The sequence below is a fragment of the Podarcis tiliguerta genome (assembly GCF_965153285.1).
Source record: "Podarcis tiliguerta genome assembly, chromosome: 9".
Classification (NCBI taxonomy): domain Eukaryota; kingdom Metazoa; phylum Chordata; class Lepidosauria; order Squamata; family Lacertidae; genus Podarcis; species Podarcis tiliguerta.
The window spans coordinates 13264212-13280018 of NC_139542.1; the positions used below are offsets into that span (position 1 = coordinate 13264212).

General features: G+C 45.0%; 1 protein-coding gene across 1 annotated transcript; it reads right to left on the minus strand.

Annotated features, from left to right (window-relative positions):
* Nucleotides 1-213: 213 nt before the first annotated feature.
* On the minus strand, nucleotides 214-13308 carry LOC310657731 (placenta-specific gene 8 protein-like). Its single transcript, XM_083398850.1, has 5 exons — nucleotides 13179-13308; nucleotides 7137-7273; nucleotides 4565-4689; nucleotides 3904-4012; nucleotides 214-1103 (listed from the first exon to the last, which is right to left on the minus strand). Exons 2-4 carry the CDS (start codon nucleotides 7246-7248, stop codon nucleotides 3908-3910), a joined length of 342 nt encoding a protein of 113 aa, XP_083254976.1. The 5' UTR covers nucleotides 7249-7273; nucleotides 13179-13308; the 3' UTR covers nucleotides 214-1103; nucleotides 3904-3907.
* Between the last annotated feature and the right edge of the window lie 2499 nt (nucleotides 13309-15807).

Consider the following 15807-nt stretch of genomic DNA (forward strand, 5'->3'; position numbering starts at 1 on the left):
TGTCTTTAAATCTGAAACAGATGAATCCATTTTGCATTACTTTCTATGGGAAAGCGTGCCCTAGTTTTGGAACTCGTTGGTTTTGAAACAGACTTCTGGAATGGATTAAGTTTAAGAACCAAGGTGCCACTGTCTTGAATGGTGTGTGTGTGTGTGTTTTACCAGGGTCAGGTATAGAAGAGTGAAGTTTCACCAGCGACATCACAAGGAGAGTTTATGTTGTATTTGAAATATTTGTTTATTTAAAAGCATAAATACTGAACACAGGGGAGCAGGAAAACTCTGAGACGGATAGTGGTAGTCTATTAAACAGCATCAGTTCAACCCCAGAAATAAACTCATGTCCTCGGATCCTGCCAAGGCTCCTTTCACAGCCAGCTGAAAAGATGCAAACCTCTCGACTCTTTCACTGGCTAGTAGATATATTCATGTTTTCTCTCACTCTCTGTAGCTGCTACCCAGCTGAATGGCATTTATTCAACCACCAGCCATCAAAAGCCGTTAATGTTAATTTATAGAGGCATTTGTCCACAAATAATAAACAAAAAAACTTAGAGAAAAGTATACATATACACTAAAATTATTACAATTATTACAGATATGAAATTATGTCTAGTAACGTGCATCGCCTAGATTGGTGACCATAAGTAAAAGGTATTTTTTAATCAACAACTATGATATTTATAGGAAGGGGGGAGGGATAAAATATGTACTTCATGCATGCTGGCCTGGCTTCTTTTATGGAAAATTCAGTGGCTTACAAGTGTGCTTACTCGGGTGCGTAGCAAATGGAATGCAGTCAGTATCTGGTTGCCTCCAATGGATCTGGGAGTTGGCATTTTGTGACTTCTCTTAAACAAATTATGCCTTTACTGAAAATAATTCAGCAATCAGCCCCAAATTCTGGCAATTGGCCCAGAAGCCTTCAAACCTCCCCCCCCCCCTAAAACGAATAATAAGTGTCTCGGCTGGATTTTTTCTGGTTAGATGACTACCAAGTTTTGAACACTGTACTGCAACAGAGCAGAAATCTCAACACCAGGTTTTGAAATACATCAAGTTCAGGGACACACGAATATCCAGGTTAGTGAACGCAGGAACACCTAAAATAGGGCAAAAGAGATAAGAGTTATTTATAATGCTTCCAGGTAAGTAACCAGTCAAATGGCGCAACATTAAGCACTTAAGCAATTGGACTGAAGCAAGGCCGAGAGGCTGGAAGCAGCAACATAAGCCGACACTACAATTCTATGATTCTATGATGCTATCCGAGATCAAGGGAAGTAACAGTCCTCTTCTATTCTGCCTTGGTCAGACTACACCTGGAACACTGTGTCCAGTTCTGGGCACCACAATTTAAGAAGGCTGTCGACAAGTTGGAACACGTGCAGAGGAGCAGCAAGGATATTATTGGTACAAAAATGGGAGCAAGAAGAATTACCGACAAAAGAAGAATGGCAAATGAAATTAATGGACTATGCAGAATTAGATAAATTAACAGGAAGGATTCGAAACCTGCGGGATCAGAGATTCTTAGAGGACTGGGGTAAATATTTGAAAAGCAATTGTGATAAACAGATTACGCTAGCAGGACTGCAAGAGGTTCTGTAAGGAGGCTTTTGTGAAATATTGCAAGGAAGACTTTGAAAAGAATTATTAGTTAAGGACAATTAAAAGTAATAGAGAAATCAAGAAAAGCAGAACAAGTGATAAAGAACGGAAAATCTTCAGAGGTTGTTGCCTTGGACCCAGCTACAGCTTTAACGGACTGCCTCCCTACTGCACCCTCGACCTTGGACTGGACTCGGACCTCACCACTCGGTTAACCCTTGGGACCAGCACACCCTAGGACCTACGTGCTCCTCCTCTGTGGAGAAGCCAGCCATTGCACACTTGCACATACAGAGGCAGGAAGCTGTAGCATGCAGGGTTCTGCCAGGTAGCTATCAGGCCAGTCCTTGACTGAAAGCTACCTCTCATCCTCAGGGCCACACCTGACCACCCTGTTGCCTTTAGCCTAGTGGGACAGCATCTGCCCTGCAGGCAGAAGGCACCTGCTTCAATCCCTGGAGTCTCCAGGTAGGGCTAGGGATGCTGTCCAACTGGAACCTCAGAGAGCCACTATCGGTTCTCAGGTAGATAGACCAAAGGTCTGACTTTGTCTAAGGTAGCTTCTGGCGTTTGGGGACCACAACTCCCATGTGGAGGGCCCCTGGGCTTGATGTTCCTCACCACCGTCTGCTCATAAGCGTCCCACTGAGTTCAGTAGGGAGACTTATTCCCAGGTGAACAGGTACAGGGTTTACAGCCCAAGGCAGTAATATGCCTTAACTGTTTGACACCTCAGCGCCCTTGACCTTAATGTATTGCGTGCTTGATAATATCTAGTAAATGTTTATTGAAAAAAGCAGAAGCGTTTGAAAGGTTCGCTGAGGAGAGAGGTGCGGCCTCACAAGCAGGGCGAAAATCCGCCGCCAGAAAGCTATAAAATTGAGGGGAGTGGAACCTACGTCAGTCTAATGAACCTGCTGAAAGGGAAAAGGTGGCTAAATGGAGTCCTGTCTCCCAGGCCTTCAGGACTCTCAGGACCTGCTCCCCACGTCCCCTCCACTCGCTGGCCTTGCTCCAGGCTCTCTTTAATGTTTCGGCCCACCTGCGATGCGTCCTTGAACCCTGATACTGATCTTGCTTGCAAGCATGGAGGATAACAGAAGGGTGTGTGAGTTCTGGGTAGAAATTAGCCTGCTGGGCAAAGATCAAATGTGCATTAAGGTTACATAACGATAACGGGAATAAGCCATGGAGCATAAAGTGCACATGGGGTTTGAGAAGCGTGGGCTAACGATGGTGTCAGAGTCATTTTACATAATCTCACGTTCAATACTGTCTGCTCCAGCAAAGGTTTCGGGCTACTCAGTTTCTGGTAGTTTCTGCTGAAATCCTGTACAACAAATATTCGGGAGGGGCGGGTTGTCCCGTTTTTATTGTGCTGAATAAAGCTAATTGGGATAGGTAGTTTAGTCAATAGAGCATGAGACTATTCCAAATCCCACATTGGGCCAAAGATTCCTGCATTGCAGGGGGTTGGACTAGATGACCATCGTGGTCCCTTCCAACTCTACAATTCTATGATTCTATGACCAGGCCAGTATCTGGCAATGGGTCACAAGCTGATGTCATGAGTTACATAGCAGGGGACTTTTGCTTTGCAGAATTTCAAGGTGTTAGGGACTGTGCTGAGGAGGCCTGCACTGAAGAGGATTTTGTGGGAGCCACCCCCTCTCCCTGATCCTGAATCTTCCCAGGAGCAGGAGGACAGTATAGATTTGGAACAGTGGTTTGCAGAGGGGCACAGTTCAGAAGGCAGAAGCCGGGAAATACTGGATGGGGAACAGCTAGCAGAAGAAACCCTGGAAGAGAGAGGGTTAACAGATTCACAGTCTCTGGACAGCATTAACCCCCCCCCCACCCCCAATCCCCAAAGACATGGAGAGCTCAGAAAGTGTCAGAACAGAAAGCACAGAGACTGCAAACACAGATTACAAAATGTAGGAGTGACATGGATTAATAGGGACGGAAGTAGGGAGTGAACTTAATTGGGAGCCCTGCCATTCTGGTTAAATGCTTCCTTTTGTCCTTCGCTGCGTATATTAAAGAAATGAACTCATAAGAATTCTCTTTTGTTTGATCTGCTCATTTATGGCCACAGAGGAGAAAGCCAATTCCCCAACGCCTGACACAAGGCAGATATTTTGGGATACTGGGATTGGTCGCTCCTTACCTCTTCCCCGCTCCCCCAGTCATATCGAAGGATAACAGAGAATGCATCAAAGAACAATGTATTTTTACCACGCCTTCCATCCCACACCCCTGCTCCTAGGCTGTAAACTGGGAGTCACAAACCTTTCTAGAATATCCCCAGCTGCTTCCTCCTGTTGATATCTCTCTTGAGCTGGCAAAGATTGCAGGGAGCACAGAAAGTGGTGGTGAGGCAGTCACAACAGATGGATCCCTGCAGAGAGTAAAAAAAAAAGCAAAATTTCATAGCAGAAGACTGAATTGTATTTTGATTAGGGATGCATGCATCATTCTGTTCCCAGTCTCTGCTGGTTTTCTTTATTTTATTTATTTATGATGTTATCTGCAGAACACTTAATTGGGGAGTGTTTGTTGAGCAACCTAGAAACGCGAAACACAAATATTATCCAGTAATTTAAAAGGTTAGGTCCAGTCGCGAACGACTCTAGGGTTGCGGCACTCATCTTGCTTTACTGGCTGAGGGAGCCGGCGTACAGCTTCCAGGTCATGTGGCCAGCATGACTAAGCCGCTTCTGGCGAACCAGAGCAGCGCATGGAAACGCCGTTTACCTTCCCGCCGGAGTGGCACCTATTTATCTACTTGCACTTTGACGTGCTTTCAAACTGCTAGGTTGGCAGGAGCAGGGACCGATCAATGGGAACTCACCCCGTCATGGGGATTCGAACCGCCGACCTTCTGATCGGCAAGCCCTAGGCTCTGTGGTTTAGACCACAGCGCCACCTGCGTCCCTATCCAGTAATTTACCGGTATCCTAAACTGAGTCCGGTAGCGAGTCCTCATGGCGACGGATGGTCCACAGCAACAGCATTCTTCCATGTCCTTGGCAACTTTGCATCCTAGGCAGAAGAAGCAGAATGTTCCACACAGACCTAGAGAGAAGGGGGGAATCAAACACAAAGGTTAGCATTTTCGCACCCTCTAGTAGACACGCAGCCAATGGAATTTCACTGCTTCGTCTCAGAAGCATTTCGAGGCACGGTGTCTTGAGATGAAGAAACACTTTCAAAGAGAGGACCACTTCTCAGGGTTAGAGCATCTATCTTGCATACAAAAGGCCTAAGGTCCAATCCTCAGTATCTCCAGGGCGAGACTGGGAGTGCCCAGTGTCTGAAACCCTGGAAAGTCACTGCCCATCACTGAAGACAAAAATGACTCAGGATAGGCACTTCCCTAACTCCCAAATTACGCTCCGGCTCCAATTGCTCTTGGGTCAACAATTCCTTGCGTCTTGGATTTCTTTCTGCAGTTACTACATGCAATTGGAAATTATCAGTCATCACGATGGGTTGGCCAAACTTGTTTGTGAGTTTGCAAAGACTCGCCGAAGGGTGTGTGCAATTCAACTCATAAGCACATACAGAGCCAAGGGCCAAGGGCAGCAGAGGCTTAGATAAAAGGTAAAGACACACACATTCTGTTTTGTAAAAGTTCACTAAGCAAAAATTCATTTATCCAAACATGAGGAATGCCTTGTTATACACACCACAGATTCAGCTATCCAAACAGAAAAGCCTTTTCACTTCCTCATTTGCATTTTGCTGGTTGGCTGAGGAATGGAGGGAGGGGGAGCAATCGAATAAATCAGAGCATTTCCCCCCTGCATTTTCCTGGATGGGGGGGGGATCTTTGGGAGTAAAAATTCTATGGTCGGGACACATTAGAAATTTTCCAATAGGCGTCACTGGAAATTATTGGCTTGTTATGTGAACGCTTGGCCCTGTGAATGATTTTCATGGAACGCATGATGTCTGGATAGCAAGACCTATATTTTTATTATGTAGAATAATAATTAATCTCCCTGGGAGGGAAGGTCAGACCATATAGGCCACACCAGGGTCGCCCTGTACAGCGCTTCGTCTCTCCCCATATAAGTGAGTAGCTGTCCTTCTCTCCTATGGGGACAAGAAAAGGAGTCCACCTGGGGCCATTAATGGGGTGTGGTGCCGTCTGATCTTATAATATGCTAGGGAGGGAATCTGTCAGCTGGACCCGGGCATCTTAAGACCTGCACTGCGGGCTATTGATTTGATCTTGGTTGTTCTGCAACACCATATTAATGGCCAGAGAAGCAGTGATGTAGCAAGGTCAGGTGGTACCCGGTCCAGAAAATTTCTTGTCACCCCCCACACACATTGAAATTTTTGCCTGCAAAAATGGTTTGACTTTATTTCACATTTTTTGGGGGGGAAGCCAGAGTTCTTGAGCTTTTCTAGCAGGGATCGCATGCCTTGCGACGAGGAGTCTGCCTGCCGCCCTACAGGGGAGCCGTTTTAGCAGCGGTAAGCCAAAGCATGCCAAGGCGTCTCTCACAGACGCTGAGTGCCACACAGAGGTGACACCTGGGGCAGACCGTACCCACCGCACCCACCTTGCTCCGCCCCTGCAGAGAAAGGGACTGCAGTTCCTCACCTCAGGTGGACCAAGATATCTGAGAACCCAATGGGTGAGCTGGCTGGCCTTGTACAAGTCTTGCTTCAGGGTTGGTTTCTCAGTCCACACAACTTGTCAGAGGAAGTAGCTATTCTAGAGACTGCTGTGCCTCTCCTCCCCTTCCTGAGACTTCCCTTTAAGCTGCCACGTGTCCCACTTTACAGAATACAGTCCTCTGTTTGAAGGACTGCCAATCCAGATCCAATTTAAGGGCAAAGAACCCTGAGAAGAGATATCCGGGGCCTGGAAGGTGCCCAATAATTGACAGCACCCCAGGTTGAGAGCACCTGGACTGCAAACGGAGCAGATACGGCCTCAGTCCTGTATACCTGAAGGAGCGTCTCCACCCCCATTGTCCAGCCTGGACACTGAGGTCCAGCGCCGAGGGCCTTCTGGCGGTTCCCTTACTGCGAGAAGTGAGATTACAGGGAACCAGGCAGAGGGCCTTCTCGGTAGTGGCACCCACGCTGTGGAACACCCTCCCATCAGATGTCAAGGAAATAAACAACTATCTGACTTTTAGAAGACATCTGAAGGCAGCCCTGTATAGGGAAGCTTTTAATGTTTGATGTTTCATTGTGTTTTTGTATATTCTGTTGGGAGCCGGCCAGAGTGGCTGAGGAAAACCAGCCAGATGGGTGGGGTATAAATTTTTTATTATTATTATTATTATTATTATTATTATTATTATTATTATTACACTTCTTCCCCTGCATGGGAAGCCCACCTTGCTATTTGAGAATGGTCACACTAGTGTGTGATGGAACACTGAGAGACTGGCTTTTATAGAGAGAGGTTAGCTATTGTTTTATAGTACAGATAAACCATGGCTGATGTTCAAAGTCCCACAACACCATAAAACCCCAAATCTTTGAACTTCACTCACAGACACGACAGTCGCTGCCGCAATCACAGAGGTCCGTCTGCCACTCAAAACTCCGCGTGGATGTGTGGCATTGTGGCTGGGTGGTGACCACAGGCCGATAAGTCATTTCCATTTTCACAAAGTCTGGTTAGATGTTGCTGTATAATGAGAGGGGGGAAAATACATTGGTTTTGAGACTTTTAAAAGTGCAACTAGTCTCCGTATCATGCCCTTCAGCAAAACCTGCTGAGTAAATCATGAGATTAAGAGAAAGGAACGTTTTCTAGATTAGTAAGTAGTTTAGGAGCAGAAAGCAGACATTAAGGGTGATTTCACAGTACAGTGAGGGAGGGAAGCTTGTGGCTTTCCAGTTGATGTTGAACTCCCATCAGATGTCAAAGAAATAAACAACTACCGGACGTTTGGAAGACATCTGAAGGCAGCCCTCTTTAGGGAAGTTTTTAATGATTGATGTTTTAATGTATTTTGAATCTTTTGTTGGAAACCGCCCAGAGTGTCTGGGGAAACCCAGCCAGATGGGTGGAGTATAAATAATAAATTATTTTTATTAAAATTATGATTAACTAGAACTCCAGTTCGCTTAAAAATTAGGACAAAAGGAAATCCTGCTCCATTCTGATGATGATGAGATGGTCTTAACTTGGTATAAGGCAGTTTCCTATGTTCCTAAATGGGGAAGAATGCTCAGTAAACAGGTTGTCTGGATTGAAAGCAGCCTCAGGGCATAATCATGGGGAAAAAACCTCAAATTTCATGACAAAAATTATTAATATTATTAGTAAAAAAACTAAAAAGCAAATGGCCAATATTGTCATTAGGGCTGGGCGATGATGTATTGATACATCGCCCAAAATCGGTTTGAAGTCCACATCATGGTAACAGTTTTGTAATATTCAACATGGCGATATATCGTGAAATATCACGTGTGTCGTATTTAAGAAAATAAAATTGTGATGTGGGAAAAACCCTGAAGCCAACTCGTCACTTTTCTGAGGATTCCTCCTGGCCCTGTTGCTCTGTACAGTGGTACCTCAGGTTACAGACGCTTCAGGTTACAGACGCTTCAGGTTACAGACTCCGCTAACCCAGAAATAGTGCCTTGGGTTAAGAAATTTGCTTCAGGATGAGAACAGAAATCGCTCAGCGGCGGCAGCAGGAGGCCCCATTAGCTGAAGTGGTGCCTCAGGTTAAGAACAGTTTCAGGTTAAGAACGGACCTCCGGAATGAATTAAGTACTTAACCCGAGGTACCACTGTACTGTAGTTGCATCCTTATTCTCAGACATTGTGATATATTGGTCAGAGCCATAGCTAGGTGATCTCGTGCCCCTGGCAGAACCGCCCAGATTGCGCCCCCTAGCCATGGACAAATTAGCTCTTCTTTCTGCCTCTCCTCCAACTCAACCTCCCCCCTCCCCGTACCCATTCAATTCCTCACACACACCAAGATGGGGAAGGTTGACCTAGATGACGCTATATAGGCGTCTCCCCACTTATGCTTGGGTTACGTTCCGGGCCCCTGCCTGCGTGTGAAATCCCATAAAGTGGGAAGCACCCCACCTTAATAGGGAGAAGGGCATGGGAAGAGGAGCTCCACAGACCGCCACTGATTATTTTTATCTGCAGTTGAAGATGTAGAAAGAGCACAAGGTGTGCTCTAGGGTACACGTGTAGTTCATGGACTCTTGCCTCGCACAGAGCGTGATGGCAAAGCCAAGTAAGCCTGGCCTATTTCCTGACATGAGCAGATCGTGTGCCCGGGGTGGAATGTGCTTCTGCATCGTCCTCTGCAACATGCAAGGTTTGCACAACACCAGACAGAGCAGAACGGGAAGTATTCCCCAAAGGCAGAATGTCTGGAAATCACCGAGGAATCAGGGCTGAGATTGCATACATACTGAACCTTTAAGGCACATTCAAACCGTCAAAGAATTCTGAGCACCACAGTTTACCTCCTAAAGGTAAAGGGACCCCTGACCATTAGGTCCAGTCGTGGCCGACTCTGGGGTTGCGGTGCTCATCTCGCTTTATTGGCCGAGGGAGCCAGGGTACAGCTTCCGGGTCATGTGGCCAGCATGACTAAGCCGCTTCTGGCAAACCAGAGCAGCGCACGGAAACGGTGTTTACCTTCCCGCTGGAGCGGTACCTATTTATCTACTTGTACTTTGACGTGCTTTCAAACTGCTAGGTTGGCAGGAGCAGGGACCGAGTGATGGGAGCTCACCCCGTCACGGGGATTCGAACCACCGACCTTCTGATTAGACTCTGTGGTTTAACCCACAGTGTCAACTGCGTCCCTCCTCCTTTTTACCTCCTGCAGAGCAGAACTGCAATTCCCAGCAACCCTTAACAAACCACAGTGCCTAGTATTCTTTGAGGGGGGTAATGTGCCCAGGATGCGTAGTGAAGATTTAGTGTGTACTCAGCTTGAGAGGGTGTGCGCATGTCCACTCCAGGTAAGCATCCCTTGAGCCTAGACCCACAGAGTTGTCTCCAGCTATCTGTGACTCATCAGTGAGACCCAGTGCCAGATTTAGGTATAAGCTAAACAAGCTATAGCTTAGGGCCCCACTCTCTTGGGGGTACCCAAAAAACTTAAGAGGAAAAAACCCCCTGGTTGTACATTTCCAAAATAGAAGATAAAAAACAAAATAAAAGCTACACACAGCAAGAGTGTTTTGTGTTGTGTAGGCTCCTATGGTGTAAGTAATGGGCCCCGCCTGCTAGCCTGATCCCTAAAGTATCACTGGTTTGCTCATTTCTATATATATATAGGGTGCCTACATTCTGCTATTTATAATTATTAGTTGTTTGCATCGTATATTTACACCTATCATTATTTCATGTTATAGCAAGTTTCTAGATACCAGCTTATGGGTCTTTGTAAATTGTGTTTCTAAAGGAACTTTTGTTATTGCCAAATGCCAATGTGTTCGCATTATTATGTTTGTTATAAATAAAAAATCATCTTAAGTTAGAGCTTAATAATTATTTGACTATGAATGTACTTCTTCTTAATTGTATTCCAGTTCAACAATTATTTTGATAAAATACAAATTTTGTTATGTGCAAATGGCTTTAGATACCTATTAGTCACGTCCATTCATTTCTATGGGTAGGACAAACATTGGGTGCAACCCTAAAAGCTGATGGGTAGATCATGGGTCATGTTCAGGGCCAGCCAAAGCCATTTCACTCCTTAAGGCAAGGCAGGGTCCAGCATTTACTGACTGCAGGGACTACGGAGACACCAGGCACATTTTGAAAGGCTTTGCTCAGCCTGGCAGCTGCTAGCAATGGCACCTTGAAACACATTCATTTTGGCAGCCTGGTCGTCCTTGGGATGGCAGCAAGGCGATGGGATACATAATCTGCTGCCCTTCCTAGTCTGCCTCCTGAGACAGATAGCTTCATTTTGGCTCATGATAGGATCAGTTCTAGTCATGTTTCAAGTGGGAATGGTTATTTCCTTCCCCCCTGAGCTATTTCTTCTGAAACAGCCAGTTTTCAGTTCCTTCTACCCAGCATGGTTGGCACTCGCCAGGGCCCTGGGAAATGGAAACCCCTGCTGCTGAAATGTCACAGAAACCACAAATCAGATTTGATAACCAAATCGTTCAGTGACCCGAAACCTTTACGATCTGCAGATTTTGTGTGAGAATCAAGTCCCTAGCCATGCAAAGCGGGGCAGCTAACCGTCTCCAAACGTTTGGGTTTGTAGCAGTGCTGCCAAACTGAAAGTGAAGTTGAACATAAATTGCATTTTGATTTGTAGTCTCAGCAGGTTGCTTTTGATGAAGCTGACCGCAAGAAATCAAGTCCGGTTCTCTGTCTTCTCACATCCACATCATCCGTTTAAAGCCATTTTATACCAATCTAGGAGCCAGGGCTTCCCCCAAGGAATCCTGGGAAATTGTTAAGGGTGCCTCAAAGGGCCATTCAAATAATGTTACATTTGTAGTTGCCCTAAACAACAGACAAATGCTGCCATTTAGCACAACCCCAAAGTCTTCTGCCTTCCTCAAGCTACCTCTTGCTGCCTAATGGTAGGACCAGTTCCGGCGATCTCTCTAATGGATATTGCCTGGACATTTGAAGAGCTTCAACCCACAATCATGAAGGCTAAATGTCTACTTTTGTTTCCATAGCTTCAGTGATAGTTGCTCACCCGCTTCCCCAATAAAGAGATTTCTGTATCCTCCCCCCTGCAGGATTCACCCTATTCTCCCGATTGTAAAAATTTAAAACTAACTTTAATATTGATTTTTTATATTGTTGCAATCTGCCCTGGGACCTTACGGCGAAGGGTGGGTAAGAAATCCGTTTAATGATAAAAACGATAAGAATTAAAATAGTCATTCTTATTTTCTAACTGGCTGATAATAAAAACTAGAAGCCTTGTACTGTATCTAGCATTGTTCAGTTATTCTAAGTTTTGAAAGTCCCAGTCCGCCATCTTGGTTTAAAATGGAATCCAACTGCAATCAAACACAGAGAAAACCTGCTCCCTGATCTCAGAACCATCATCCAAGATTTTGTTATGATATCTTAAGAAGTGTCCAAATGCAGAGCAGACAAAAAAACTTTTCAAAATGTATAATCGGTATATACCAACTGTCCAGTGCCTTGTGGACAGCTGCCTCCTGGCACCATCAGATCTGAAACAAATAATATTTTAAGCCACCACCCAGGTAGCCGATGGAAATCCCATTTCATGGGATACAGTTATTATCAATAGCATATAGGGTACAATCCGTCAATGAATAAAATTTTTAAGTCCCACTAATTTGAACAGAAGAGAGTTAAGCAGACACTTGACTCCTGCTAAAATTGTTGGGAATTGAAGATTGTAGCCCGTGTTTTTCTTCTTGTTTCAAAGGACTAGTCAAATCCATGTCAAAACAATCAGCATGCAAGGCCTAGCACAGCCTACATTTTAGATGCCAGGAAACTCATGATGATTCACAGATAATGCAATGCAGAGTTCATTAGAGCTTTGATTTATTGTTCCAGTTTCCTTTGAAAGCTCCCGACGTGGCTCTCTTTGGAACATGAGGCGCACGCTTTGAAGGCAGGGCTTTATTTGTGCCTGGGTTCAATCCAAGCACCTGCTGTCCATGCCAAGACACAACTCCAAAGCATGGGGAGTTGTTTAAGCAGTACATTTAAATCGGGTGGAACTGTGCTGCAAGAAGGTAGGTTTCCACAGATGAAATGAGAAGCCACTCAACACTATGTCAAATTGTGGCATCATTCAGCATTAAGTACTCAGGTCACAAAGGTGAGAGAAAACAAATATAAAAAGCTCTGAGGTGTTCTGGAAACTTCTTTAGCAATGGCATGTTTGTGTATATAGTGTGTGTGTGTGTGTGTGTGTGTGTGTGTGTGCATTTAAGACCCATTCATTAATGGGGCACATGGCTGGAATTTTACACACACTTAATTGAAACACCATGGGCCTTATTTCTAAATATACTTTTTCTTATTTGTAAACCGCCCTGGAATATTCTGATACAAGGTGGTACACAGTGAAAGCTGGTCCATCTACGCACTCAGGTCTACTCTTGGGCTCTCCCAACCTCCCTAACTTCAACTGTACCAGTTCCAATAGCCACCAGTAAGAAAGATAGATACAGTGGTACCTTGGTTTGAAACCATTTTGGATTACAACCACATCAAACCCTGAAGTGTGTGTCCCTTTTTTTGGATTACAACCCATTTTTGGGGATTACAACCATTTTTTTTAGAGGCCCCATTGGTGAAAGTGCGCCTGTTTTGCTTTACAATCGGCCCTCCGGAACGGATTATGGTTGTAAACCAAGGTATCACTGTAGATAGATAGATAGATAGATAGATAGATAGATAGGCAGGCAAAGGACTCACTTCCTAGTCATGAAAAACAGCTTGTGCCAATTATTTCCCCCTCGCACCATTTCTTTGTTGATATGAAAATTAAGCATTGGATTCAATTCCAGACTTTAAGCAAATCAGTTGGGTGCTTTCAGAAATCCCAAATTAATCAGGGGAAAAAGAAACTGTACACATACCCCTTTGCTGAATTATCCTGGATGGAGCGTTTTCTTTCCTTAGATGAAATTTAACCAAGACGTTTATTCCGCGTAGGGTGTTCACACCACAGCAAGGGAACACTGACACTTTCTGAGATTGTCGCTCGCTATTTATATTCAGGAAAATTAATTGTGGGTTACAATATTTGATCTGAACCTGATAGGGTGTAAAGACAGTCACTTGTTCTGCATGACAAATTAGTAAATTAGACGCCGGGGTTGCTGCTCTTGCACAAGTTGAGCATTGCAAAGGCTTGGTCTTTACATAGTCACTACTGGATTACACACTGCTGGACTTAATGTGCTTCTATATATAGAGATGTAAAACCGGCATGCCTGCTATTGCGAGAAGTCCACTTTTAAATGAGCTAATCTGATCAATTGAAAATTAAAATGAGTTAGAATGACTAATTTGTTTTAATATATTTTCCCCAGCTGGGGTAAGGAGGCACGTAGGAAAAGAATCTCATGCCAATTTTGGTAAAACAGAGAACCTGGGGAACTTGTGGCTCTCCCCAAGTTGCTGAACTACAACTCCCATCAGCAGCAGCCAACATGGCCAGTGGGCAGAGATGGTGGGAATTGTAGTACATCAACATCTGGAGGGTCAAGTGTTCTCCATACCTGCCCCCGAAAATATGAAAAGAGAGAGAGAGAGAGTGTGTGTGTGTGTGTGTGTGTGAGAGAGAGAGAGAGAGAGAGAGAGAGAGAGAGAGAGAGAGAGACCCCCCAAATGCAGGGGTGTGTTCCTGCAAGAAGCGTGGTTACAGGGAACCAGGCATAGGGCCTTCTTGGTAGTGGGACCCTCCCTGTGGAACCTTTTTAAGAACTGATGGTTTTTTTTAAGGGACATTTTTAAGAACTGATGTTTTAGTATGTTGTTATATATGCTGTGAGCCGCCCTGAAGTGGCTGGGGAAACCCAGCTAGGTGGGCGGGGAATAATAATAATAATAATAATAATAATAATAATAATAATAATTTGGAAAGCTAGGCAAGGTTTGGTATGGTATCAAATTGGATAGGGGATTGCATGTTGAGATTCCTGCATTGCAGAGGGTTGGACTACTTGATTCCTGGGGTCCTTTCCAACTCTTCTGTTCCAACTAAATTGTGTCAGTGGATTGAATGTGGCGATAGCGGTGATATTTAGCATTCAGGCTGCGTTGGGGTATATGGGGTATTAGAGGACGGGTAGTTCGTTCTCTGCCTTGTGGCTATACTCGTCCATGAGAAAGGCTTTGGGAGTAAACCCCAAGGAAAAAATCTGTACCCGCTGCCTTGCAGGACATCTTTGGAAGAAGAAAAGGCGAGGGGGTAAACTCTACACAAATCGGAGTGGAGTCCCTAAGACGGTTGGTTGGATGGTAGGTCCATATATATATATACAGTCATACCTCATGTTATGTCCGCTTCATGTTACGTTATTTCAGGTTACGTCCTGCGGCGACCCGGAAGTACCGGAAAGGGTTACTTCCGGGTTTCGCTGCTCGCGGATACGCAGAAGCGCAAAATGACATCATGCACATGCGCAGAAGCGGCGAATAGCAACCTGCTCATGTGCAGATGCGCCGCTGCAGGTTGTGTACTTTTCATGTTGCGAACGGCCCTCTGGAACGGATCCCATTTGCAACCAGAGGTACCACTGTATTGGCCCATTCTGACCTTTTCCCCCCCCAACAGTGACACAGACCATTCATAATGCAAGAATGATGAGCAGGGCAGTGGGGTGGGGTAAGTGAAAACAAGCTACCACAATTACAGTGGTACCTTGGTTTAAGAACAGCTTAGTTTATGAACAACTTGGATTAAGAATGCTGCAAACCTGGAAGTAGGTGTTTTGGTTTGTGAACTTTGCCTTGGAAGCAGACCATGTTTCGCTTCCTGCTGAGTGTGTTCCATTTGTAAATTGAGTCCCCCGCTGCTATGGAAAAGCACACCTTGGTTTAAGAACGCTTTGGTTTAAGAACAGACTTCCGAAACAGATCAAGTTCGTAAACCAAGGTACCGCTGTAACTATAACATTGTTCATTGCTCCTGCTCAGGCTGCGCAGAAAAAGCATTTTGGTTCCTGACATCTATTCTGATCGTGCAGATAAAATATAACAGATAGAATTCTACAGGATGTGGCATTAGTGTGCGAAAACAGTCAAGAGCCAAGCATCCTCAGGCCTGCACCTCCAGAGGGTGGATATGTCAGCTGCCATCCTGGCACCCAAGAATCTTTGCTTGGTTGCAAGTGGCCGATAGCTTAAAAACATTCCTGTATTGTTTAAAGACTCCTTTCTGCTGCAGAGAAAACAAGACCCATTTCAAAATATTTATGAAAACATCTTATATGTGTGTGTGTGTGGGGGGGAGAATTAGGATTAAGGTTCCCTTCTGGCAACAGGAAAAAGGAACCTTTGGTTCCAGCTCATTCTTCCTATGAAGAATAGCTGACGTCATGACGCTATAGTCACTATTGCTTGGGTGTGGGGTGAATGGCGTGAGCCCAATGGGTAAGTATTGAGAAAGGCAGTGAAACTGGATTACTTGACAGTATCGCCCACTTACAACACGTGCCTGAGGAGGTGCCATGTTGGGTTGGGCCCTTGGGTCACAT